Here is a 25,265-nt window from a genome sequence, read left to right as displayed (position 1 = left end):
TATGTTTCGCTAAAATACAAGAGAAATGTAAAAACCAACTCGACATAAGAAAATCCCCAAATTGCTTAAAATCTCGCCTAGCGGGTTTTCTTAGCTTTCTTGCTTGGCTTCTTGGTAGCCTTAGTAGTAGTCTTAGTCTTGATGTTCGACTTTCCGGCGCTGCCTGCTTTAGTCCCCTTCTTGACACCCTCAGGCTTGGCTTGCTTGCCGGATGCCGTCGCCTTTTTCTTCTTCTGGCCTGCCGTTTTGGCTGTCTTCTTTGCCTTGGTGTTCATAGTTTTGGGAGTCTTGGCCGGTTTCTGTGTCTGGGCGTTCGACGCCGCGGGCTTCAGCGAGATGGTGACTTCTCCTTCCAGAACCTCCTCCCCTGAAGTGAGGGTGAGCCGGATGTTAGCACGCTGGACTTTGGCTCGGGGTTTCAGCTTAATCAGGGGGCCGGCGTCGGAGGGCATGGGCAGTTGCTGCTGAATCGTCCATTCAACTTCCCGGCCGTCGAGAGTGATGGTTCCATCCATCGTCACTCCAGGTCGTACTGGCGAGCTCGGACGCGACGTTCGGGAGCCGACGGGGCTGGGAGACTTGGGAGAACTGGGAGCGATCTCTGAATCAGGAACCAGCACGGCCGGATCGACGGCCGGATCGGTGGGCGACGGCTCCTCGAGCGGAATGGCTTGCGTTTGATCTGAGACTTCCTCGGAAGGTCCGGATGTGTCGTCGCCTTGCACTTGCTCTTGCTTTGAGTTGTCCCCGACAGCCGCAGCCTGGTCCTCAGCAGGCGCAGACTCACCCCCAAGGGGCAGGCGTCGATAAGCTAACAGGTAAGCTGTGGCGGTGTGCTTCTCGTCGCCACTGCCCATGTTCATCAGTGTCTCCAGGGACTGCATAGGTTGCGCTTCGGCGTCGTCGTCCATCAACATCCACTGCCCGTTGGGCGCTCGAACTGCGGCCGTATAATGGCCGCTTTTGATGGAGGGGCCGTCGTGGAATATAATTGTGTACAGTTCGTAGTCGATATCATCCTTACCAGCGAGGCCTCGGCGCCAGGACTCAGGGAGAGCCATCTGGTCACGGAGGCCTACGTTCCAGAATGATTTGCTCTCGCCAATGCCCTTTCTGTTCAGACAAATGAGCAAAATCTCGGGAACGTCGGTGACAGCATCAGACAGATCATGCTTGGTCTTGCACTTGCACTGCTCACAATCAAGATTAACGGCTGGAGTCTCTGAGTAGCAACTCCTGAGATAATCCCCGATTTCAATGGGCGCTGCCTCTTTCGAATCTGTAACCGGTGGGGTCGAACAAAACCATGCCAGATCCGGCTGCGACCTTACCTCGCCACATGCCTTGCACTTGAAACTCCGAGTGACCGTTATCTTGAGAAGCTCGATCAGATCAAATAGCCTTATGTCATTTTCAAGAAGAGCAACAAAGTTAGCCGCCGCTTTGCTTAGTGAGTGGTGACAAGCAGGGAACGTCAGATCACTCACTCCATTCCGTCAACATCGCGGTTCATCTGAACGAATATCCATTCAAGAAAATCCCGTACATCCTGCTGTTCTACTCGCTTTCTCTCTTCAAACCATTGACGTTTCTCTATCTGGGTCCAGAGTCGCTTCAGGACGGCGTCCTTATCCTCGCCCTCGCTGTCTCCTTTCCAGAACGACACCACGAGACGGTACAATAGGCATACAATACATTGCTTCCCTTTCCTGCAATTCTGTTCCCAGTAGTGTGGTGCCATCCAATTGATCAAAACAGGCGAGTGTAGGACAAGACACAGGGCAGAGTTCCGGTAGCATAAGACTCCGGGGTTTGCGAACCCTTTCAAAAGAGTAAGTCCATGATAGTCCGCAGTCCAAGTGGGAGGTACTTGCTAGAGAGAAGAACAAAAGAACGTCAACAGGTGGAAGACCGAGCTGAATATTCAAAACATGGGGCACTTACCCTGCTGGTTCTGTTCCCCTGGCCCTCTTGGTTATTTGAAGAGTCCATAGGTATTATCTTTCCGTTTAGTTCTCAAATAGCCCTTATAAACTTGGCAGGTCTGCAGAACAGAGATTGGTTGATATTGACGATTGACAAAAGTAGTCAGACTGTTGATGACTTCAAAGTGCATCTTGCTCATCGGAAATAGCCAGCTATTTATGTTTGAGACCATTGTAATGTTTGTACAGGCCGGGATATCTTTTGATGCTTTTGCATGTTCCTTTTAGTTGATCTCTTTCTTTCTATCTGGTGCCTTTGTTACTGGGTCCGTCATTCTTTTCGACAAACAATCCCTTGACTGTGAATTGGAAACAGGAAGCGTTCGTGAACAAAGGTCACTCCGATGGACAAAGACAATTGTACACTTGCATTTTGATGAAGAGAGCATGTAGACTGGTGCTCTTTATTGAAGTGGTGGGGAGCTTTATGGTGAGCTTTGATAGACTCCTATGCGAGTGTTTGTCATCGAGCACAATGGAATAGATCATTGTTCAAAGTGTTCATATGGATGGACTTCCATTAGAGCTCCAGATCTGATATGTGAAAGAGGTAGGAGCCATGGCGAAGACTTTCTGGGAATTGTGTTCCGTGCTCGCACAGCTTTTAGGGCAGCACGCTGGGAGGAAGGCAAGAGAAGCAGCCTTAGCCAGCAGGTTGCATAGATACAAAAGCCATATCACTTTAGATACACATATGCGTCCAGCTTGTGCCTTCAAGGGCACTGATGGGAGAGCAAGGGACACTACGAGCCACACGGGTCTATGATCTTTGTTTTCTTTCTCTCTCTCTGAGCTACCTGGTCTTTCACCTTCTTCGCCTCTTCTGTCATGGGGCACCTGGGATAGATTGGCCCCAAGCCCTTCTGCCCTCTCCCAAATGAATGACCGAACTACGGAGTACTTAATCAGGTAATTGCTGAGGACGCACGCCTTACCCCGTAGGTTGTCCTGAACACGGGAAGTTTTGAGCTAATGATTGGAGGGCCCCATTTAGCGTGTCAGGGACTAAGTTATCAACTTATTATGCGTGCCGGGTTCTTTGATTGTCATCGATCTATCCGGCATGGAGGGGCGGATTGGGGGTTTTCTAGAGTCTAGACCCGCAAGGCACCCTCCCCGCGCGCGCACACTATTTACTGTGTACAGTAGTCACTCGTACTGAATCGCGCCTTTCTAATTTCTCTCGGAGATTTGATTTGCTTTTGATTTTGCCTTGGATGGGACGCCAGGGAACATCGGCCGGCAATAATAATGGTTCGCATGGGCGTCCGCGGCGATTATCCCAATAAATCCAAGTTCTACTGATAGATGACGATAGCCCAATCATCTCGGACGTTTCCCCACAGCTCGAGTTCTTGTTTCATCTTGTCAGATTGTGGGGACCTTTCGCTCCCCGTCCGCCCCCTCAGTAATCTTACCAGGGCCAGTTGGGTGGACTGTTTGAACGTTCCAGCCATCGCCAGTTCGAATGGTCTGATCTCGCCCAGTCGAGAACCTGCGGATGAGGGTCCGGTCCGGTCTGCATTGACCGGCGGTCGTCATGATCAGTGATCACCGCGAGCAGTTGGCGGCGGTGTAGAAGCTAGAAACTAGAAAGGTCAGAAAGGAAGACCCCCCCCTAGTCAGTCCCGTGCAGTTGGCCCAGGACACACCTCCTCTCATGCAATGCATTCAAATCACCTCAGCCCATATGCAGTCGAGATGGAAATGGGTTGTTCATCAAGAGGAACGATGATTGCAGGTTGATACCCGATCTCGGTACCATGACTCGAGACTGACGAACGATCGGTGTCGTATCTCTCGTGACCGACACAGATAATAAATAAATAAATAAATAAGAAATTAGATTTAAAGGCATGAGATTACCTTTTCTTCATGCCATTACGACTAATCGGGTCGATTTTAGGGCGATCGCGAGCGATCCAGCCTCTCATCCTGGGAAACTTCTGCCGAACAAAGAAGAGCAGACTAACAGCCTAGGCGGTAACTACGGAATACAGACTAAAGAGCACTAAAGGCCGGTTTCACGGTTGAAAGGAAAGACCGGGGCAAATGATCATCAAGTTCTCGAGAAGTGCTGTCACATTATTGCAAAGTACGAGATGATAGACGAGTTCATTGACTCGGTAGAGCATCTACGGAGTAAAATGGCGATGGCGATCTGTCTGTTCTCCTCTGTACATACAGTAGAGGACAACAATCCAACAACTGCAGGGATAGAATATTGTCCGGCGACTCTTCGACACAATCGTCCGAAAGCTTCTAGACCCCTAATTAACCCGATGACCCACCCGAAGTTGGGCAGCCTCGAATGTTGATTGTTGACCGTTTTCGCAATAGCCACAGGGCCACTTTTCAGCTTTGCCACGCAAAGACAATCCCAGCTGTTTCAAATTTCCCAGGGACATCATCGGCGGGTTTCTTTTCCTCTTCTTTGTTTTGTTTTTTCTTCTTATTTTTTGGCCTTTTCCTTTCTCTTATCTATCTGGGAAGATATTGCAACGGTGCATCCGATTTACCTTTGTTGACATCATGTTTGATTGGGAGCTCCTCCGTGGACCGTGACATTTTCTGCTCCAAGATGGCATCGGCAATGGACCTAGCAGCAGATAGGACGATAGGTACGGTGTACGGAGTATATCATTGTACAAAGTCGTAGACCAATCACATGACGTCGAGCTGGTCCCTCCGACGAAGTTATCGCACCCGTCAACTTCGGTGGTACGAAGTAGGTTAGGTTTGAAGTACCTACAGTGTAGGACTGTAGGTCCTGCACATACTCAGTACATACTGTAGTGGACACCGCTCGAGAATGTCCCTCGCCTGCACAACCGAGAGGGGAAGAGGGGGGTTCAGTCAATAGACCATCCGCAATTGCCAGACGGTCAGAAAGTCAGAGTTAGACGGGGCAAAAACAAAAAAAAAAAAAAAAAAAGTAAATTAAATAAAGAACCCAATTTCCAGGGTGTGGGTGGGGGGGGGGAAGGACAAGGGCTCTCTAACTCTCTGACTCTCAGACTCTGAGCCTCTGAGGTTGTCGGACATTTTCTGCGACGATCATTGCGCGCCAGGAATAGAAAGAGCGCCGGAATCCCTGTCTGGACCCACCGGCCCCAGTCCAATGGCGTCTTGTCGATTCCACCCCAAGACCGTTTGAAACTCCGACGAGTCAATAAGAAACAAATAATAAAAATAGTGGCTCGACACTCTTAGCGAGAAGTGACAGCGACACAACTTGAGAATAATGTATGCTACTTGGGAGGTCTTGGGCAACGCATTGGGTGGGGGGCTTTTGCTCTGGTCTCTTCTCTCCAGCCCAAGATGCCTAACAACGCATCAACCACCTTCTTAGTTCTTACTGACTGATTGACTGACTTGTACCTTAGGTTCATGGTTTAGATTCCAAACACTATTGACTCTTTAATCCCGTGCGTGATTCACGATTTACTCCGTACGGCGTACACCGTAGACTCGTCGAGGTGGTGCCAAGGGAACTCCCCCTCTCTGCCCACTCCATCTACGCAATACGATGCGAGTGGTAACTAATAAGTAATAACAATTGATTGCCTTGGTTGGTAGATTATGGGTCGCCCGAGTCACGACTTGCGACACCAATGTCGATGCACCCGAAGCCAAAGTGCCAAACCTTGTATTTCCGCATAAACTCTACGCTCCATACCCAGGCACTACCTTAGGTACTGGAAGTCCACTTGTTGGAGTAATGCTGACCCTTAATACATGGGAGGTTCGTTGCGCATTGAACACGAGGGGAAGTAAGGAGGGCACGACGGACGGTAAGCATCGAAATGGGAAGACCTGCTCCATGTGACAGGTCATTTTGTTTCTCGTCTGCCTTCCTCCACAATCTGCAAGTCAACTACATGTTTTGCACCGAGTCCTGGGAAATGGAAGGAAGAAGCAAAATAAAAAAGAAAGAAAGAACGGAATGGAAAATAAGATTAAATTAAAACACCAGTTTCCTTGGCCCGGAGAGTAATGTAGGATGACTATGATAATGGGGTTGTTGTGAATCGGGCCTTGGATTGCCGTACTGTAAGCCAGCAAGCAACTCAGCAGCTGGAATTCGATTTCCTAAATCTTGAGTCTTGAATCCTGGAACTGCTGAGGGTTGACAAGCTGACACTTGAGACTTGACAGAGATCAAGGCCAAACCCACCGCGGGAGCGGATGTTCTAGGCCCGCGGCAGGGCAATGTCCACCGCCATTTACATCTGACTTGTATGAGCCAGGGCTTCGTTTGTCCCCGTCAACCCGCGCAATTAAAGAATCATCTTCCAGGATCGATTCGTAATGAAGAGGGGAATAGATAGATTAGCAGAATCGGGGAAAGTAAGAGACTGGAAGGGCAACGGAAGCTGGGTATGAGCGCATACTACTCCGTACTCCGTATTTCATACGATTTGATGACTTGCTCCATATATTAATTATTATTGACCCATTGATGAAGTCAATCCAGTCCGGTCATTGAGCGGTGACTTACTACGGGCAGTGGTACGGAGTACTCCGACATGTACATTGTATATGGTGTCTAGTTTATACCACTCCGTAGAAACTACTACATAGAGACATATATATTGATCGTCTGCGTCACACCCAACGCCGCCGACGATGGTAAGACTCAAGAAGAAATGGGTTTAATATAAAATAAATAAATACCGAACGAAGATAGCGTCGAGAGGACGCTGGCCCCCGAAAATGATGATAATGATAATAATAATAATAAAAAGCGGGCAACGACTTGGCACCTTAATTCAAGCCTCGTTTGCGCTCTGTTTCTCGTCTCTTGCCTGCGCCTCTCTCCGCCTCTCTCGGACGGGCTGCGCGTTTTGCCAGGTCACTTCGAATAAACCATCAGGGAAATTGGGGCCCACCCGCTGGGCGGCGGTCATTGGGGCGTTGGCAGGGGAAAAAGGCCGACCGGGTCCACCGCCTTTCGGTCGGAACAATTCTGGCAAGCCACCGTTTTAGCCCCACCAGTCCCTAGGTAATCTTGCATCGGGTTGGCGGGAAACCCCTTGTTGCCGCGGCCCCGTCGTTCGAAAGGGCTTCCCTCTTAGTCTGGGACATTATTCGACAAGGCCCAGCATACTCCGCAAGCCTAGAAAGCCTAGAGTCTACCGCCTAGTGCCTACGGGGCCTAGCGGTCTTTTATCTTCCGATCCCTAGTCCCAGAACAGAAAGGAATCGGTGCCTTGTTTCCATAGTGTCGGCCGAAGTACGGGTCAGCTTAACCTCTTTTCTTCTTGGACTCTCTTCTCTTCTCTGCCTCCGTACAGTGTACACGTACACGACACTTCCGCCTCCCCGCCCTCCTCCCTTCTATGGAAGAACAATAATAATGATGACGATGGCAATGACGATGACGATGATATCGATCCTAACCACGGGAGAGAAGGACGTCAAAAGATAATATGTCATTCACAAGTAGCCCCTCTTCCTTGGTTATTCGTCCCTGAAACGATGTACACAGTACGTAGTATCTTGTTCACCCCTTCTTCATGAACGTAGGAAAATAAAATAAAACAACATAATCAAAGACAAGCGCAAAGCACGCGAAAGACGCGTCTTTGAGCGGCAAATCGCCGTCGGCAGTAGCCTAAGGCCGGATTCGGATTCCCAGGGCCCAAGGCTGGCGAACGGGTTTCCAACCTTCCCTCTCTCCACCTTCCTCCGTGGTTCTAGTAATCAATTCACATTTCACGAGGAAACTCATTTCACGATAATTACGGAATACGGAGCAAGGTACCCAGCAAATTTCCTCTTTGTGTTCCAGACCGACAGATCAACGGAGGTTAATTTGTTGAGAGATGGAGACCCGGAGATCGCGACCCGTTGAACCAGTTTTGGGTGCGGCTGTAGGCCAGTAGGGTACGCGGTAGTGCAACAAATCGTGGATTGATTAATCGCTCTTCATCATTAATTAAATGGCTTTCCCCATAATTAATAACTACCGTCGTCAAATTAAATTGGGAAGGAGACGAAGGCGAACTGCTGGGAAGTGGGAACGAAGAAGGAAGGAACCAAACTCATTGCTGCGCGGAAACCGGGAACCGGTGACTTGTGCCCTACATACGGAGTCGTAGTGTACGTCGAAATTCGGAAGTCAAAAATTAGATTAAAAATGGAAACAGAAAATAAAAGCAAAATCACACCAGACCGAGCTGAAAGAAACAGGGTTCGTGCAAGGAAGATCGATGTTGATATCCCTCCAGGCATCATGGTCTATCTCGGACTGAGTACGGAGTAGGGTGTGACAGCATCGTCAGTAGGAAGTCGGATGGATAACTCGGTGGATCCTGTATAATGACGCATGCAAAGAATACGACGGGCTCTTGCTGACTCGACACGGGATCCAAGAAAGATCTCTAAAGCTCGCATGTCATTCTGATGAGGGACAATATTTTGATATCAGGTACGGGAGGATTCTGAGTTTCTGACGACGGAGTATCCTTCTTCACTCTCCTTCCAGGAGAATTGAAGCCCACGCATCGATTTCAAGGTCTCGGCCTCGGTAGGTCGGTAAGTTGATCCACATCCCATCGCAATCCACGGTTGAGGACCGCCCGGCGCCTTACCGAGACCTGATTGACAGCACCCAAAGTACGGCACACTGCATGGAGCATGAAAGACTGGAACTGTCATTCTACTTTTTTTTTTTTTTTAAAAAAAAAAAAAAAAAAAAAAAAAAAAAAAAAAAAAAAAAAACTATTCATTTTCATTCCCGTTACTTAACTTGTTGTCCAAACTGAAAGGAGAAAAAAGGAAAGAAAAAAAAGGCGAGGGAAGGAATATACATGTGCTATACCTTGGTATATCCTGTGAAATGCTGAATACATTAGGTTCGTCCTCTCTCTGTAGTTTTTGCAAAGATCTGCTCGATAAGTCTAGGCAGAATTTGAATTATTAGGTACATACATTACTCTGTACATATCATGTTCTGTCTCGATCAAGTTATCTGTAGAAAATGAAAGGGTGGACGACGCGAACGAACGGTCCCTGAGAAAATCAGAATACGATCCAAAATCCAAAATGAACCCCCCTCCTTCCCTTGGGACCCAGGTGGTGTCTGAGTTATGCTCCACGGAGTAGGCAATAGAGGCTACTATTGGGTGGCATATCAATCTTGGCTAGGACGATACTTGCCGTCCGTGGATTGGGGTTCGTCCACCGTTGACCGATCCATCGCGGTAGTTTGGGACTAATTGGACGGACGCGCCCCCGGCCGTTGGGATTCCCAATTCTGCAATTGGACTCTGAAGGTCAGAGGGCATCTTGGGGGGAGCGGGAAGTCGCAACAAGACGGATCGTGCTAATCTTAGGGATAATCAAAATAAAGACCAGGCTCCCCCTGCTAAGGTGACAAGGATAGAAGAACCTGAAATCTGGCACATGGGGAGGGGGGAGTTCAACCTCGTCTGTCTTGGCCAATGAGAAGATCATTCCCGTTGGCAATTTTAATATAATTTAGCGTTGGCTGATGGAGGGGAATGAAATTTAAGGCCCTTTCTAGACATCGCTAAGACTTGACGCCGTCGTCGTTACGCATCCTCCCCATTATTCCCCGTTTTAACGCTCTGGTTGGAACATGGAGTTTTCAAGACCATTTCATATCCCGGTTCAGGATGATGCGGTTCCCCACAGGGGAGAACCATGACTTATACCACTTGGTGATTTATTTCTTTCATTTGATTTTTGATTTTTATTTTTTAAAATTTTTTTATTCGGAAAATGAAAATGAAAATGAAAATGAAAATGGAAACTAATTCAAAACTGTTTTCCTTGCAATGCTGATTGTTCTGCTAAACACCCTAACTTTCGGGACCTATACCGGGGTGGCCGGCACCGATGAGTAGTGCCCCTCCTGTTATATGCAACTCCCCCCTCGCTTTATCGTCAGCAGTCAGCACCATGTAAGATGGACGAACGAATCGAGAGGTTCTACCCAGCTAAATTCTACAATGGATCATTTTAATCTCCCTGTCATGCCCAGCGTCACCATGCGGCTGAGATTATGATTACCTGTCAAGCTAAACCAGCTATACTGGATGCTGTACAGAGTACACACTTATACCCACATCCACGCACACACACACCATCCACAACTACTCCGTTCTCCGGCCCTGGGGCGGCCGAGTCGATCCCTATCGTAGATAGAATAGGCCCAACGGGTAGAGCGTTGACGCTTCGGCGACGAGAGAATTCCTGGTTTGCCAACGAACCCCTCGAGAAGTTGGGCTCGAACGTTCGAAGAGGTTTGACCGCCAGTACTCCGTTATTCTTCTAGCATTAAAGTACTCCGTAGAGCACCCGGGAAGTGGAACCCTTCATGATAATCATCGCGGTATTGTGGTTATTAATACTAATGGAATAATATTATAATTATTATAATTCTTTATTATTATTATTTTTATTCTGTTTCCCGTTAAACTGGTAGGAAGTACTTCCTTCTGTAGGTTAGCTTCTGGTGGGTAAGAGTCAACCGTTGGTTCTGACTCCCCGTCCGTAAGGACAGACAAAGCTCTCTCTCTCTCTCTGCCTCTCGATTTATATGAGGATTGCCATCCATATTCCACTTCGAGAGAATCTAATGGGGATCGAAAATGGTCTATACGGAAGTTGAAGAGAGAATTGAATTCAAAATCAAAATAAACGAAAGTAGTAAAATGAGGATTCATTTGACATGGAGCTCTTTCTCTTTCTCAGGATCATAGGGTAGGAGGAATGAAATAATCATGAAGGAAAATAATTAAATAACTGGTTAATAATAACAAGTAAAATGGAAATAATAATAAAATAACCCATCCCAATATCAACGGCTTCTCGAACCCACTGGGTCCCGAGCTCGCCTCCTGGTTAGCCTCCTCTTCGCCCTCCCCATACCTCCTACGGAGAAGGTGCGAGCATTATTACTGCTGAGCTTCTAATTTGCTGTCCAACACTGCTAGATCAGCTGTCATTGCCGATGATCTCTTCTCATGCATCTCAGGTTGTTTCATCTGTTTCGGCTTTCCTCCTTTCTCTCTTTTCCTACTTTATTCTCTTCTCTCTCTCTCTTCTCTCTCGCCCTCTCCCTCCCTCCCTCTCTCTTTCGATCTTTTATCCTCCCAATTTCTTCACGATTTTCATTTGATTAGTTCTGATCTTTCGTCTACCTGGTTACTAGAATTTCGTCTAGATTTTGCATCGAGATTTTATCCAACTTGATATACCTCTATTCTTATCACGAGAGATATCTGCAGTTATCTATTCTTGCCTCCCACACTGGAGATCCATTAGTCGGCGCTTTCGACCTTCTCTGGCCGCCAGTCTTTTTGTTTGTTCTTCTTATTCTTATCCTTGCTTTCCCGCCCCTCGTCGACCCCAACGAGTGAGCCGTTGCTTAATATCTACCCATTGATATTACTCCCGCCTATCCCCACTCCCACCCTCTATACATCTCGGTGGGATTGCGAGTTTCGTCATTGACTTTCACTGTTGGTCAATACTCTCCTTTAACTCACGGATTCGAAGATCGATACAAAAGATTTTTTTGAGTTGACTCTTACCACTGCTACTGTTGTCGCTTTTATTATCATCATTATCATTATACCTATTCAAAGACGATCGTTGAATCTAGCATTGTTTACGCGCGTTCATCCATCCTGCACGCTGGCATTTCGGATTTCTAGCCAGAGCCTGGCAGTTGTATCAGTTTTGGGAGTTCAATCCGGATACACAACCACGACATAAAAAAAAGAAGAGGTCCTGACTGCGAATCGCGCATATGATTGCGTTACAAAACCAAGCTATTCTGCCTTCCGCCAAAGTGGATATCTCACTGCTGCTGAAGCCCCAAGATGAGGAGGCCGCCACCCCCGTGACCTCTGCATCCAACTTCCCTCCCAATCCGATCCCGCAGCCTCCAATGATTCCGGCACTCCCCATCACGACCCCGACGTCCGTTCCTTCTGTGACGCCTCTTACAGCCAAAGCCCCAGTATCCATCCCGGCGAAGCGCCTACAACCAGCTCATACGGCAGAATCCCCAGCCAAAAAACAGTCAAAATGGTCGCCCGAAGAGGATGCACTGATTATCGAATTACGGGGAAGTGGTATGAAATGGGAGGATATCAGCAAACGACTTCCCGGTCGAAGTGCGATCAGTTGCCGTCTTCACTATCAGAATTATCTGGAGCGCAGGAGTGAGTGGGACGAGGATAAGAAGAACAAACTTGCGCGATTATATGAGAGGTAGGTCTCCCAGGAAAGGCTGCTTTCCATCCACTGAGGTAGAGAGAGACCAGATGAACAGGGTTTCCAGAGTGATTTGATTTTTTTTTTGCTGACACACCCGGGCATTTGTAGATTCAAGGCGGAAATGTGGTCCAAAGTGGCAGAAGAAATGGCGATTCCATGGCGAGCCGCAGAAGCTATGCATTGGCAACTGGGGGAACAAGAAATGGCGCGCCGAGCCGGAGTAGTCCCCTTTTCGTTGTCGAGTACAGCGATTGATCCCCCCGCCCCGAGGCCTCGCAGAGCCAGCACGTCTCTATCTCGGCCACGAAAGGGATCAGCATCGCGTCCACTTGCTCCTCCACAGCTCCCATCCGTCGAGGAGCTAACCGCCGGCGTTCCGGCATATGCACCACCGCCGCCTTTTCCTGCTCCGCGAGAACCTTATCGGATTGGACATCCTTTAGACTTGAGCGGCAGTCACTTGGGATCACATCTTGGTCTCCCCCCTCGAACTCTTCCTTAGCGGGCCATAAGATGATGTCTATGCCTCTTGCTTTCCCTGCTTTTACCTTTTTGCATTGTTACGATTTTGCATAGCGCTGGTTGGAGGTATGCCTTCATTCTGGGAGAGGATTTCTCCTTATTGTTTTTGTTGGATTTTCCTTTCTTTTGTTCTTGCGTGGGATTCCCAAAGACAAATGGGAAGCCTTCTTCCCACGGCTCTCCTGTTTCCATGAGCGGAAGTGGATGTCAGCATGAGGCCCCAGAGGACAGGATCCCGGGCCCCCCGTCATGACGCTTCCGGGTCTTATCGAGCCGCGATTGCCCACCAATTATCCCTGTCATAACCTGACTCGAGGACAAAACCACCCGCCGCTTTGATATCACGCTCTAGCTCCGTTTCCTCGAAGAGATGGTAGTACCGATGGTATACTTGCGGCTGCGCACCTGAATCACCTTCGGAGGGCTTTTGCTTGAAAACCCACGGAACCATCACATCCTGTTGGTCGCCTTTATCCCAACCCCTTCGACTGGTCTTCTGCTCTAGTGCCCAGACATAGAGAAGAGCCTTTCCGCCAGGTGCATTAGGTTTGGAAGGCCTTAACGTGCGCAGAATCTCGCGTATAGCTTGAATCCTCCGATCAGGAGTGGACAAATGGTGGATCACGGCAATTGATAGGGCAAAGTCGAAAAACGAATCTGGATGTGGCAGATTCAGAATGTCCGCGACGATTGTTGAATGCGGTTGGTGTTTTACAGCGATTCGGGCGAGATTTTCCGACCTGGCCACAATGGTCAACGGCGAAACATTGATGAAACGAATTTTTTTCCAAGAGTCATGTCGATCACACTAAAACGAGAATATATTGGTAGAAATAAAATAAACACATTTATGACGATTTAGTTTTTAGGGGGGGAGAGAGAGAAAGAGATGATGATGGGAATAGCGGGGTGGAGAGAGGGGCTCGCTCTTTTTTTTCCCCCCCCAAGGGCCGCAGCAAGAAAAGAGATCAAGAAGCACATGCGCCGATAGGGAAATGCTTGGGAATTCCGGAGAAATGTAGACATCACACGTACCGATCGGAAGCCACGATAAAAACATCCTGATTCACAGACAGGTATTTACCATTGCCGCATCCCACGTCCAAACCAATCGCACCTGGAGCTAATCCCTTGAGAAACTGTTCCACAATTGGCCATGGCTGCCAGTATTGGTGAGTAAGAACCAGGCAAAGGATACCTCGATCGTCTAGGCAGGGAGAGTGTACTCACCTTGTAACGAGTCGCGGAGAAATGATTCGCGATCTGCTGATACACCTCGTGGACATTCTTTTCTTCGTATTCATCATTGGGCTGGTTGATTGCAGCTTCTGCGGACTGCATTGTTGCCGTTAATCTGGATGATGTCCCTATTTATCCAAGCATTATATATCTGAGCTGTTCGTCCCTGGTTTGTGGGTAATCCTTCAGTTAGTGTCCAGGTTATGCGAAGAATGAAGGGAAGAAGAAACGAGGTGACAAGAGGTGAGAGGAGGGATCGGATGTGTTAAGACACCCCACGTGGAACCTCTTCCGAGGATGGCTACATACATTACCTACCTGGACGCCTACGGAGTCGTTATATCTATCGGCATCCTTCTCGGGCATCTGATCGAAGAGACCGATGGAAATAAGGTTCTAACAATAATAGCCTATGCGCATACCGATGCATCTCGGAGATTTTCCTGGCCCATTCCGAGTGGTCGGTCTCGATGGAATCCTTACATTAGCTAGGTAGATACCTATAGTTATCGAGAGGAAACGTGTCAATCGATACCAACGGAGAAAGAATGCCACCAGACCCTCATTTCCAATGACTTGGATATCACCCCTACCCTCCCTACAGTAAACAATGCACACCCATTCCGTACACAGAACTGTACAGACCTCGGTACGACGTAATGAGTTAAGTAAAATCAGCGCTGACTAATGGCACTACCTGTTCAACTACGGGTGTAGATCACGAGTTGTAAACTACGACGCCTCTTCTCTACTCTTCGCTTCTTATCAAGTCTCCATCATATACTCGGCTTCAAAAAGTGTAGCTAGCTATTTCCAGTGAGTACGTACATCTTCTCATCTGGCTACCTAATTGGTTCATCTTCCCAAAACCACCCCTTGTCCGTGACTTTTTGGGAAAGAAATGGCCTACAAAGTTCTATCATCCTATTTTTCTGTTCGAGACCAGCGACTTTCTCTCGTTTCCACCCCTTTGTGTGACCCCATTCTGGCCCATTCATAACCGGTCTAACTCTTGGACAGACACAAACTTCTCATACTAATATTCCGCCACGCCAACCACAACCCGTATAGCTTCAAGATCAGAAGCAGAAATGGCATTCCAGCCTACTCCGGCAGATGTCGCTGTTATCATCACTTCGCCATCTGCTGGCCCCAATGCAGGCTCTCAATTCCAGAATGAGCGCCGCATCACTCCAACATGGACTGTCACGCAGTTGAAGTCTAAATTGGAAACCATGACTGGCATCCCACCCGGTAGTCAACGTTTGCATCTAAAATCGCCCGGTCTGCCCGGTCGATGGATCGATGGCGATGACACCGTCATCGGCGATTGGGGCTTGGTAAAGGGATGTGAAATTGAGGTATGGTATCTATTTCCTATGTCGTCTAGGCTTTTGCTCTCCAGTTTTTCCCCCTGGGGACTGTTCCCTCACCAATTCTTTCTTCCTTCCCCCGCTTCTATTCTCCAACTCGGTGTATCTAGTTGCCTTGCCGCACAAAAGATACACGAAAGGTATACAGGTCTGCGGCAGTACCCAACCACTCCACTCGGAGTGATCCCCGCCGTGCATTCTCATTGTCGATTTCGTAGGAGAGGATTCAACCGGCGGTAAACATTCTTCTTGCTTCCCACCAAACAAACCCTATATACGTTTAAGCCTAGCATAAAAAAGGAAACAGAGAGGGAAAGAGGAAGGGAGAGAGAGAGAGAGAGAGAGAGAGAGCAACAGACGTGTATAATTTGTTGGAATCGTTGGAACACAAAACTAATCAACGGATCAGGTCCATGATTCGAGACCCCAGTCCGCAAGACCCAATTTCAACGATCTCTCATCCGTGGAAAAATACGTCCTCCCTACAGAAACTTACGAGTCCCTGCCAAATTCGGTCCTGGCCTGGAAAAGAAACCAGAAACTAGGCCGCTTTGACCCAAATGCTTCAACGCCCGAGGAATCAATGCGGAGACAGGCAGAACAGGACGCCGAGGAAGTTGCACAAAGGGGTATGGATCTAGGCAGTTTCAAAAGTATGTGTCCGTGATGCTGACTACCCCGGCTTTTACTCTTAGGAATCGCTGTTTCTAAGCGTGCCATCATTCTGCCTTCATCGCCGCCGCATATTCGTAGGGGCACTATCCGTTTTGTTGGCCCTGTGCCCACTATTCCCTATCCCGGAGTGAATGTCAGGCCTGGGTCCTCCGGGGGAGAGTCTGATGATTCTCTTCCCCTGTGGATAGGGATTGAACTTGATGAACCTACGGGAAAGAATGATGGTAGTGTTGGCGGGCAACGCTTCTTCACCTGCCCTAGCAAGTCTGGTCTGTTTGTGAAACCCGACAAAATTGAGGTAGGGGACTTCCCCCCTTTAGACCTGGACGACGACCTTGGCGACCTGGAGGAACTATAGGCCGCACCACTCTCGCGCTAGGATCAAGGATTGGCACAAGGCGAAGGGGGAAAAAAGCCTTGTCATCAAACTGTCGATACAGAAGAGAACGTCTTTCAAAGTGCATGGGTGTGAGCAGGTCCCATGCCCTTTGGAGTCGTTTAAGATACATTTCAGAATGGATGAGGATGGAGGAAGCAATGGAAATTTGAAAACACCAATGACCCAAAGACCACGTAACATAATCGCTAGAATTGAGAAAACCCCATAATGGACATCAATGTGGGTTCGCATGAAGATTCGGCAAAATGAGTGCAGGTAATAATCACGATATCAACTAACCGCTGTTATTGCAAATAGAGAGGAGCCTTTGAGATGGACTCATTAAAGCAGACTTTGAACTATTTTTTGCCTTTCTGCTTGCCCTTTGGCCTGCCTTTTCCAGGACCACTGGGCCGGGTGATCGGGGTAGCAGCATCCCCCTCCATGGTCTCTAACTTGGACGCGGATTCAGGGGCGGAGTCGTCCTTATCCATTGGGACGCAGCCCTGCGTGAAAAATAATCGGGCATCCTTGCCGTGTGTGTTTGCGAAGCTGTAGTAGTTTCCTATGTTGCAAGTGAGAACAGGGATCAGCGATTTCTGTTTCCAAGACTAATAAACAAGCGACAGGAGGAAAGTTACCTCGTGGAACTTGGAAGACGCAGCCTTTTCCCGCACTAAACTGTACACCAGATATGTCTATCTGCACTCGGCCATTGCAGACGTAAAACACCATGTGCATTTTCTTTGAATTCTTGGGCTTTTTGACTCCCCCTGGAGGTAGTTCGACAATTCCGGATCCCAAGAAAGGGGAACTCAGAAGTTTTGCAAATCGAAACTTGGAGCCTTTCACGTCTCGAGTCTCGATCCCAGAAGGGGCATAGGCGATATCTATTCGTACTCAATCAGTACGCATGTTCGGTCAAGTTGTGACGGAGGAGAAGGGGGGAACCATACCGACAACTTCCTCGTCTTCCGTGCCAGTTTGGACCTCGGGATCCCATTTCCTCACATATCCGTGCAAAACACCTTCGTTCTTCTCCCAAGTATCGACGTATTCTTCACTGTCCGACTCGTCCTCATGATTCTTCTTCTTCGATTTCGACTTTCCAGATGGTCGCCGGTTGTTCGCTTTCCGCTTTTCCAATGCAGGCTCTTCTGTCCGAATGACTTCTTTGATAGTTGAAAGAGGATATCGCTGGCCCTCCGCGGCTTCGCCGTTGCCGTATACACATCGCTCATTTCTCCAGTATGCAAGAGGCCTGACCGATACACGTCCTGATCGTGTGTGAGTAGTGCTGTTATCTGTTGGCGCCTCCCGTTTGAGGATGTACAAGCTTCGCCCCTTCAAAGGTCCTGTACGATTGACGTAGTTCTCAACGACCTTGTCCAATTGGGGGTGTCCAGATGGTTTGGGCTCGTCAACCGTATTCTTTGGTGCTTTAGTCTTTTTTGATGGTCTTTCCTCTTCGCTACCATCCTTAGGATTGGGTTGAGCTTGGCTCTTTGGGGGCCTTCCAGGGCGCTTCCTCTTCTTCGAAAAGTCTTGATTCTCAGCTGAATTGGGTTGCGCAATTCCCTCGGCTCGGATCTCTTCGTTCCTCCCGGTCCTTCTGTTCCTGGTAGAAGTTTTCGTCTGTCTCTGAGGGTGTGGTTCAGGTGTAGCTGACTTTGGGTCCAGGTTCAAAGCATCCTGCCTCACATCCTCCCTTTGATCTTCTAGAAGGTTGTCACTGGTTTCGAAGCCGTCGGCAAAGTCATTTTGAATTTGCTCAAATACATCGGCGTTTTCGTCTCCATTGTACTGGCTGTTCGCATCACTGTCCGAAAAGGCCGCCGCCAAAGCCGGTTCCGATGCTTTGTTCGCTTTGTTTCGCATGCTGGCTGCATGGTGGAAGGAGGGTGTATTGACGGAGCGATTAGTGAGTGGAGAAATGTCTTGTCGTGGTTCTCCCGCGGCGCTTCCAAGCCCTTTACCATCGGAGGGGCTAGAGGAAAGAATGTCACGCTGCGGGCTTGGAGAGGATCGCAAGCCGGGGGTTCTCCGCGGCGACCCGGTAAGACCGGACTTGATGGGAGAGCGTGCGACGGGGGGGAGATGGTAAGGCCCACGGGCGCTTTTGACACTGGTTAGGAAATCGGCTGGGTCGGGGGCATTCTCTGCGGTTGAATGATTGAGCATGGGCAACATTGCGACAGTGGGAAGGATAATACGTACCCTCGTCCATTGACATCCCGTCCGAGCCAATCGAGGCATCGTTCCTTTCGTCGGCGCCATTATCTCGCAAGGGTGAGTTTTCCGGGGATGACCACATCCCTTCAATGTCTTCCATTCCATGCTCGTCGCGCTTGCCTTCTTTCAAAGTGATCCCGGTACGCCTGCAACCAGGGCCATCCACCATCAGCCTCCGAGGCAAGGGATAACAAGCGCTTGGGAGAAGAAACGACGGGGCAGACTGACCTTCCGGCTTTGCCAACATTTGAATAGTCATAGTCGCGGGTTTTCGCGGGCCCACGGGGAGCCATCGTTGCGCAAGATCGAGGGGGCTAGATGCGGGATGACGAATTGATCGGAGTTTGGGTCAAGGAAAGCCCAGAAAATGGGCGTGGTGTATGGGGATCCTGGGATCTCGGGAACGAAGGGTGAGATGGAGAAAGAAACCAAGCTGGGATGAATTGGCCCGGGGAAAAATGTACAGGAGGAAGGCAGGCGACAAGGCGGAAAGTTGGTGGCCGCGGCCGCTACGGAGGGGAATGAGAAGGGGAATTCATGACGGGGCGGCCGACCAACAACGCGCCGAAGCGCCGCTAGTCTGGAACGGTTTGCGACGCGTCCCGCAGAGGAGATTCTTTCTCCTGCTCTCTCCCCTTCACCCTTCACGCTTCTCACACCATTGACTCAAGGACCAAAAAAAAAAAATAACAATAATAATCCTCTCATTTCAATTTCATACCGGGGAACTATGGGGGAACCGACTGAACCGCACTCCCTGGAGGCCTTCGCTCCCGCCGGTCTCTTCGTCCCTCCGAGTATAGATCGCGCCCGAGTGTTCGCCGGAGAATCCTACGCCTACTACTCACCGTGCCCTCCAGAAACGGATCTTCAAGTTGAAAGCTCCAATCCGACGGAACCGCCTTCTCGCAAACATTATGTCTTGGGCGTCGATGAAGCTGGACGAGGCCCCGTTCTAGGGCCAATGGTATACAGTGCATTTTATGTACCACATGATCTCCACAACCCCCTTCTGGCTCAACAGTATAGTTTCGATGACAGCAAAGTCCTTACACCCGCTGTACGTGCCAATTTAATGCAGACGCTCTGCACCCCGGGCACGCCGTTATTCGAATCATGCGGCTGGGCGACCAAATTGCTTTCCGCACGGGACATCTCCTCTGGCATGATGCGCCTTGGGGCAGGGGCTTACAACCTAAACGCACAAGCGATGGATGCTACTATTGAGCTTATTCGACACATTGTTGAAGTCAAAAAGGTGGATATAACAGAGGTTTACATTGATACAATCGGCAACCCCGCAGTCTACCAGCAGAAGCTGGAGCGCATCTTCCCTTCTCTAAGGATTACTGTTGCTAAAAAGGCTGATTCCTTATATCCATGCGTTAGCGCCGCGAGTGTCGCCGCGAAAGTAACTAGAGACGTTGCACTAGAGTTATGTCATCATAACGTATCGATGGCCCAGGAGCCCGAGAAAACTACACACGAAAATGCTACAGATAGCTGGGGTAGTGGCTACCCATCCGACTCAAAGTGTGTTCGCTGGCTTCGAGGAAACATGGACCCCATATTTGGATGGGGCAATGAATGCCGCTTCAGTTGGGGTACTGCGAAGGAATTGTTAGAACTTAAGGGAGGGTCTAAGGTTGATTGGCCGGTGGATGGGAATAATTCGCATTTGAAGGAATTCATGTTGTCGTCGTCCTCTGGTGGTAATGGGGGAGCAAATTCCCATGAACTTGAGCAATGGTTTGGAAGCAAACCTACAGAGGTTCTCTGAGAGAGAACGGAGAGATCTAATAACTAGGATGAATGATCACGATACCCCTCATTGATAACCTTTGGCATATACACAACTAGTTTTCTCCCTTTTACTCTAACCTTACCTTAATATTTTTCCGTGTCTTTTGCGTTCTGTTTCTTCCTTTGTCTCCTACGTTGACAGTAAACAGAAAGTGGGCAGCGGTTCAAAATTGGGTATCTAAAGTAGCTTGTGACGTAGGTTTACAACGGTAAGCGGGCAAATCCATCGAGCGTAAACCTCGTGGGTCGAAAACGAGAGAATCGCAAGCCTGCTATAGCGTCGCAGTCGAGAAATAGTAATTATCCCACAGATATTCGTAGTCTTCAACAACGCTTCCAACCAGATCAAGTATAGGTTTTCCCTTCATTTTCCCGGTTAAACCTCTCAGCCAGGATCTATTCGGCGTTAGCATCATGTCTTATTCTCTCAGTGGGGCGAATGAAGTTGTCATACTTGGTTATGTTCTCGTAGAACGCTCCACGGAAGAACCACCAGCCCATAGCCCATCCCCGTTTCCTTAGTTCCTCGCGCTCAAGGCCTGTTAGTCCGCGAAGACCACCAGCGACCCTTTCTTTGAAATCAGATTTGGCAAGCTGTCGGCAGCCGTACTCCATGCCGAAGCCAATCAGCCATGGCCTCCAACTCTTCTTGTCTCCTCTCCACCGTTGCATCGCTAAAGCATACAAGACCGGTCGAAGAATATAGAGCACTTCCGCTAAATGACCATGACCGGTAACGCGATGCAAGAGTGCCTTGGGCGGTTTGATGTCATCGGCCGTGAGAACCTTAGAAATGAGATAATTGGACACGTCATTCACATCTGGAAGAGAAGGGAGCGATAAGCCTGTTCGCGGCATAGTCCAGCCCAGGTCGGAAAGCCGCTCGTTCTCTGGCGTCTGCATTCCGTTCCAGTCATTTTCTTCCTCCCCATCCAACGATCTTGGGTCGACCTCACGTTCGGGTAAAGGAGGACTGACTAGAGGCCGGGAGTTCGTTAGACGAAGTAAGAATAGACGGCAAATTGCTTTTATGACTTCGATAATCGCGACCACTCTCCAACGGATCTTTTCACCGCGGCGTCGCGCAACCATCTCCCATAGTAATTCTGTATATTGTATCATTTGAAGAGTCAAGGCGACCCTGTGATAGAGGGCTGAACTGGATGTCCAATATTTCGTATACCGGGAATGGGGAGTTGGTGTGGGCCGGGGTATTGTGGACGGTAGCCTCGAGATAACTCGAGCAACGAGAGAGTCATGATACAATGATAGAATCTGTACGCCAGAGTGCACTGCATAATCATGAAATTAGAGCGAATCACCGTGTACTCAGGACCGACCCTTCGACGTACCACATTCTGACGGTATTTCCGAATCTCGGTATCGTCCTGCGTCGGAGAGCAATGAGTGAGCCTTCCTTTCCTTGTGTGAATAGTCCATGAGCAAGTTTTGGAACTAACCTGGTATGATATAGGTCAAAGACCTCAGCGCCGACTCTACTTGGCCAACAGAGCTAGCGTTCTTGGTCACAAAGTCCTCATAAAGAGGGAGCCATTTGGACGGCTGTAAAAGCGCCGTTTGTATTGCGTTACCATTTTTCCAGGTGGAATCCATGCCCAAACGACTGAACGACCTGCGATACTGGTGCTGGCTACAACTAGTCGACCAGATGTGGCTATGAATGCAACAGATAGCGGAGGGAGTGATTGAGCGGGTAGATACCCCTTGAGCACGTGCACTACATATGCCAAGAAAAACAAGCCGAGGTTATATAGTAGGTATGTACTGCTTGTGGACATGACCATGCAGAATGTCTCATTAAGATAAGCTAGCTCTGAAGCGTAGGTCTATGAGCATTTACGTCTATTGAAAACACATACTGGGCGTTCTAGTATGTGGCATACCCAGCACGAGTTCATTCGTCCGCAAATTTCCACAAGCCCCCAGGTCGCATAGCTTGCCTATATCGCTCCTTAACTTTCTCTCTTTCCATTTTGAGGGCTTCTTCCCGGTCATACTCCACTTCCTGCGTGTCAGGCATATCTGCACGCCAGAAACCAGGGGGTGTGGAGGGCCGCTGATGATGATGCCTGTGTCGCCCGTACTGATTGGCCATGAGCCGTGCTTTCGCCTCGTGAAGGATATCCTGGTATTCCGTAGTTGTCATCCGGTCAATTATGCCCTTCTCTTCCCCGAGAAAGTCTTCCATAATTTCTCTGTCTTCGCTTGGGCACTTCTCTTGGTGAGTTGGCAGCCCACCAAGACGTGCCATAGCAAGGAATTTCTGGCCGCAGCAGTTCGGGCGTGTGCAGCCCTGAATAGAATCACGCTCGTGTCTCTTACGAACAACATCGTCATATGCAAAGTCCAGTCCTTGATTGTAATTGGGGTTGATCTTAAAGTGGCTTAGATCGAGCCGTCGCAACGGTCGAGCTCGATAAGGCTCATCCCCAGGGTGCATCTCACTGGCTTCACAGTCATTTGCTCGGAACGAGGGGTCACTTGGAAGCTCGCATCGCGCGCGTGGCACTTGGGTTTCCTCGCCTTGGGCTGGCGTGGGTCGTATGCTAGAAGATACGTCAATATCAACCGACTTTGTAAGGCCTAGCTCCTTATGTTGATGACTATGTTCTCCGTCAACCTCAATCTGAATGCTTTTGCGCTGTTGTAACGAGGGTCTAGGAGGCAGAGGTGATTCGAGTAGATTATGCAACCGTCTCTCAGTGATAGCGGCATCCTCGCTGAAATGAAACTGAGTGCACTTAGCCCCAGATGAGGCATCTCGTGGCGAATTTCCCATGCGTCGCTTACGGACGACTTCATCACCGTCCTCGGCTAACGATGATAATGCATGTTTCAAAGATCTGCCCATTACTTTCTCATGCCTCCTCCCCGACCCTGCGCTACCGTCGTAATCGCTTCTCGGGTTGATATGCAGCGGATCATATGTTGGGTGACTGGAAGATCCTGGATTTGCGACGGATACACGGAAATTATTGTCTGCTCCACCCAGCGACGACGGCAGGACGGTTGGCGACGTATCTTCGTGATGTAGACCCGTGTTATATTGCCTCTCCTGTGGGGAATTGGGCTTGTTGTTTTTGTTACTGAGCTCCGCAATTTGATGGGATTCAGCTTGGTGCGACGGCCCTCTTGTAGGGTGAGGCGACATCTGTTCACTTCTGAGATTTGAGACTTTTCTTTTACTGTCCACCACGCTATCTTCGGATGGTGGGACTCCAGAAGACGATTTGCACAGTTCCAAACACCTATTCTTGGATATGCTCGGCTCTCGCATGTTGTCTGCTTTGGAGCAAGCGTTCTGGTTGTTCAATTCATTGCCAGCCGCAGACAGTGTCGAAATCGAGTTGCAGGCCTCGACGGGCTCACACGGTAAAAGACTTTGGTTTGGCTGTTTATCCTGAGGATTCGGAGATGCCATGCCATAATGACCACCTGGCTGGGGGCTGGATTGTTTTGAACGAGGTTTCGAGCCAGCCTTCTTGGATCCCTCAGCAGCACAGGACGACAGTTTGGTTTCATGGCATCTCTTTGGCCTCTGGAGCTGGCTTTCACCCACAGTCGATTGCTTCCGTTCAAACTTGACGGGAATCCCATCAAGCACAAGAGTAAACTTCTCTCGATCGAGGCACTCTCGCCAATACGTCAACTTCCTCTTTTGGCGTTTTATTTGAAGTCTAAGACCATCGGTGGCTTTAATCAGAGTCATGAACTCATTGTACAATGCGGCATATTTATCCTTGACGATCTCGTTCGGCTTCGAATCGGAGCCGGTGTCTAAACCAGCATGGGTATCGCCAAAGATCAGAATATGTTGAGGTGAGAATGTTTCTTTCAATTTAAAAATCTGGTCAGCAGAGACCTGCGTGTCCTCTGCATTGACATCGTTCCGCGCCAGTTCTCCTTGTAGGATGGCAATTTCACGTTTTAGTTCCCGTGCTTCTGCGGCGGATTCAACCCAGGCTTCCTCTGCGCATTTGGCCTTCTTTTCGGCCTCTTCCACTTTGCAGTCGCGAGATTTGATTTCGGCATATAGATCTCTATATGCATCATCGAATGTTTTCTCAAATGTTTGAGCAACAGATGCATGAAGGCTTTTTAGAACGTCCATGGGTGATATGGTGATTGCTCGCCAGAGTTCTAATTCTACTCCGTAGGAACGCGACTGATAAGTGTGTATGTACAGTACAGTACTAGCTCGGTACGGTAAGTAAGTATATTACGCAGACTTACACAGAGACGAAGGCGGTCTATAAAAAGATCCGGCAGACACCTTCTTATACCTAGAAACTTTGTGTTAGTATGAACTCAGAATTAGTATCTCTATTGACCCTGTTTGATCAGAGTGATTAAAGAAGAATATCTACTTATTACCGGATAGCGAGATAACCTGGAAAGGCAGTCGGCTTGACCCACTCCGCCTTACTCCGTAATTATCCAGTACCTTAGCCACCTTAACCTCTCGAACCACACCAACCACCTTGGCGACTTACTGAAGTAGCTACGGAGTATGCGGGACTATCTTCCTTCACCTTGATCGATCAAAATGGACATTGTCGCAGAATGTTGAAAAGATGTAACCATGACGATGATAACCACCATCCTGCGCGAAAGCGCATACGTGTGGCACGGGTTGAAAAAGCAGACTGGATCTCAGCTTTAAGCGACGAACTCTTACTTCAAATACTGTCCTTCTTGCCCACAACAACTCTACTCCTATGCCAGCGGTATGTCCAAATGATATTCTCTTTTTGCAAGCTGCAAGCCACCTGATGCATC

At 49.0% G+C, this 25,265-nt stretch overlaps 8 protein-coding genes across 8 annotated transcripts; 3 read left to right on the top strand and 5 right to left on the bottom strand.

Moving 5' to 3' along the window:
* Positions 1-22: 22 nt before the first annotated feature.
* LDX57_000725 (uncharacterized protein) lies at positions 23-1,989 on the bottom strand. Its single transcript, XM_046082370.1, has one exon. The coding sequence runs from the start codon at positions 1,059-1,061 to the stop codon at positions 78-80; it is 984 nt and encodes a 327-aa protein (XP_045938327.1). The 5' UTR covers positions 1,062-1,989; the 3' UTR covers positions 23-77.
* Positions 1,990-11,769: 9,780 nt separating this feature from the next.
* Positions 11,770-12,240, top strand: LDX57_000724 (MYB DNA-binding domain protein; the record flags this gene model as incomplete). Its single annotated transcript, XM_046082369.1, has 1 exon — positions 11,770-12,240. One exon carries the CDS (start codon positions 11,770-11,772, stop codon positions 12,238-12,240), a length of 471 nt encoding a protein of 156 aa, XP_045938326.1.
* Positions 12,241-13,029: 789 nt separating this feature from the next.
* Positions 13,030-14,105, bottom strand: TRM9 (tRNA (carboxymethyluridine(34)-5-O)-methyltransferase; the record flags this gene model as incomplete). Its single annotated transcript, XM_046082368.1, has 3 exons — positions 13,030-13,504; positions 13,800-13,924; positions 13,995-14,105. 3 exons carry the CDS (start codon positions 14,103-14,105, stop codon positions 13,030-13,032), a joined length of 711 nt encoding a protein of 236 aa, XP_045938325.1.
* A 989-nt stretch (positions 14,106-15,094) lies between these two features.
* Positions 15,095-16,409, top strand: LDX57_000722 (tubulin-folding cofactor B; the record flags this gene model as incomplete). Its single annotated transcript, XM_046082367.1, has 3 exons — positions 15,095-15,364; positions 15,786-16,005; positions 16,072-16,409. 3 exons carry the CDS (start codon positions 15,095-15,097, stop codon positions 16,407-16,409), a joined length of 828 nt encoding a protein of 275 aa, XP_045938324.1.
* MIF2 (Cupin domain protein) lies at positions 15,392-18,921 on the bottom strand (the record flags this gene model as incomplete). The annotated part of the gene is made up of 4 exons (XM_046082366.1): positions 15,392-16,995; positions 17,072-17,320; positions 17,387-18,589; positions 18,648-18,921. 4 exons carry the CDS (start codon positions 18,919-18,921, stop codon positions 16,790-16,792), a joined length of 1,932 nt encoding a protein of 643 aa, XP_045938323.1. The 3' UTR covers positions 15,392-16,789.
* Positions 18,922-19,392: 471 nt separating this feature from the next.
* On the top strand, positions 19,393-20,442 carry LDX57_000720 (ribonuclease H2 catalytic subunit RNH201; the record flags this gene model as incomplete). Its single annotated transcript, XM_046082365.1, has 1 exon — positions 19,393-20,442. One exon carries the CDS (start codon positions 19,393-19,395, stop codon positions 20,440-20,442), a length of 1,050 nt encoding a protein of 349 aa, XP_045938322.1.
* A 295-nt stretch (positions 20,443-20,737) lies between these two features.
* LDX57_000719 (peroxisomal membrane protein PEX16) lies at positions 20,738-22,141 on the bottom strand (the record flags this gene model as incomplete). Its single annotated transcript, XM_046082364.1, has 3 exons — positions 21,926-22,141; positions 20,920-21,853; positions 20,738-20,861 (listed from the first exon to the last, which is right to left on the bottom strand). Exons 2-3 carry the CDS (start codon positions 21,585-21,587, stop codon positions 20,738-20,740), a joined length of 792 nt encoding a protein of 263 aa, XP_045938321.1. The 5' UTR covers positions 21,588-21,853; positions 21,926-22,141.
* A 118-nt stretch (positions 22,142-22,259) lies between these two features.
* LDX57_000718 (SAE2 C-terminal domain-containing protein) lies at positions 22,260-24,604 on the bottom strand. Its single transcript, XM_046082363.1, has one exon. The coding sequence runs from the start codon at positions 24,595-24,597 to the stop codon at positions 22,381-22,383; it is 2,217 nt and encodes a 738-aa protein (XP_045938320.1). The 5' UTR covers positions 24,598-24,604; the 3' UTR covers positions 22,260-22,380.
* Positions 24,605-25,265: the final 661 nt, after the last annotated feature.

The sequence above is a fragment of the Aspergillus melleus genome (assembly GCF_016097325.1).
Source record: "Aspergillus melleus strain CBS 546.65 chromosome Unknown contig1, whole genome shotgun sequence".
Taxonomy (NCBI): domain Eukaryota; kingdom Fungi; phylum Ascomycota; class Eurotiomycetes; order Eurotiales; family Aspergillaceae; genus Aspergillus; species Aspergillus melleus.
The sequence above is the reverse complement of the archived record's forward strand: the minus strand, read 5'-3'. Positions and strand labels throughout refer to the sequence as shown.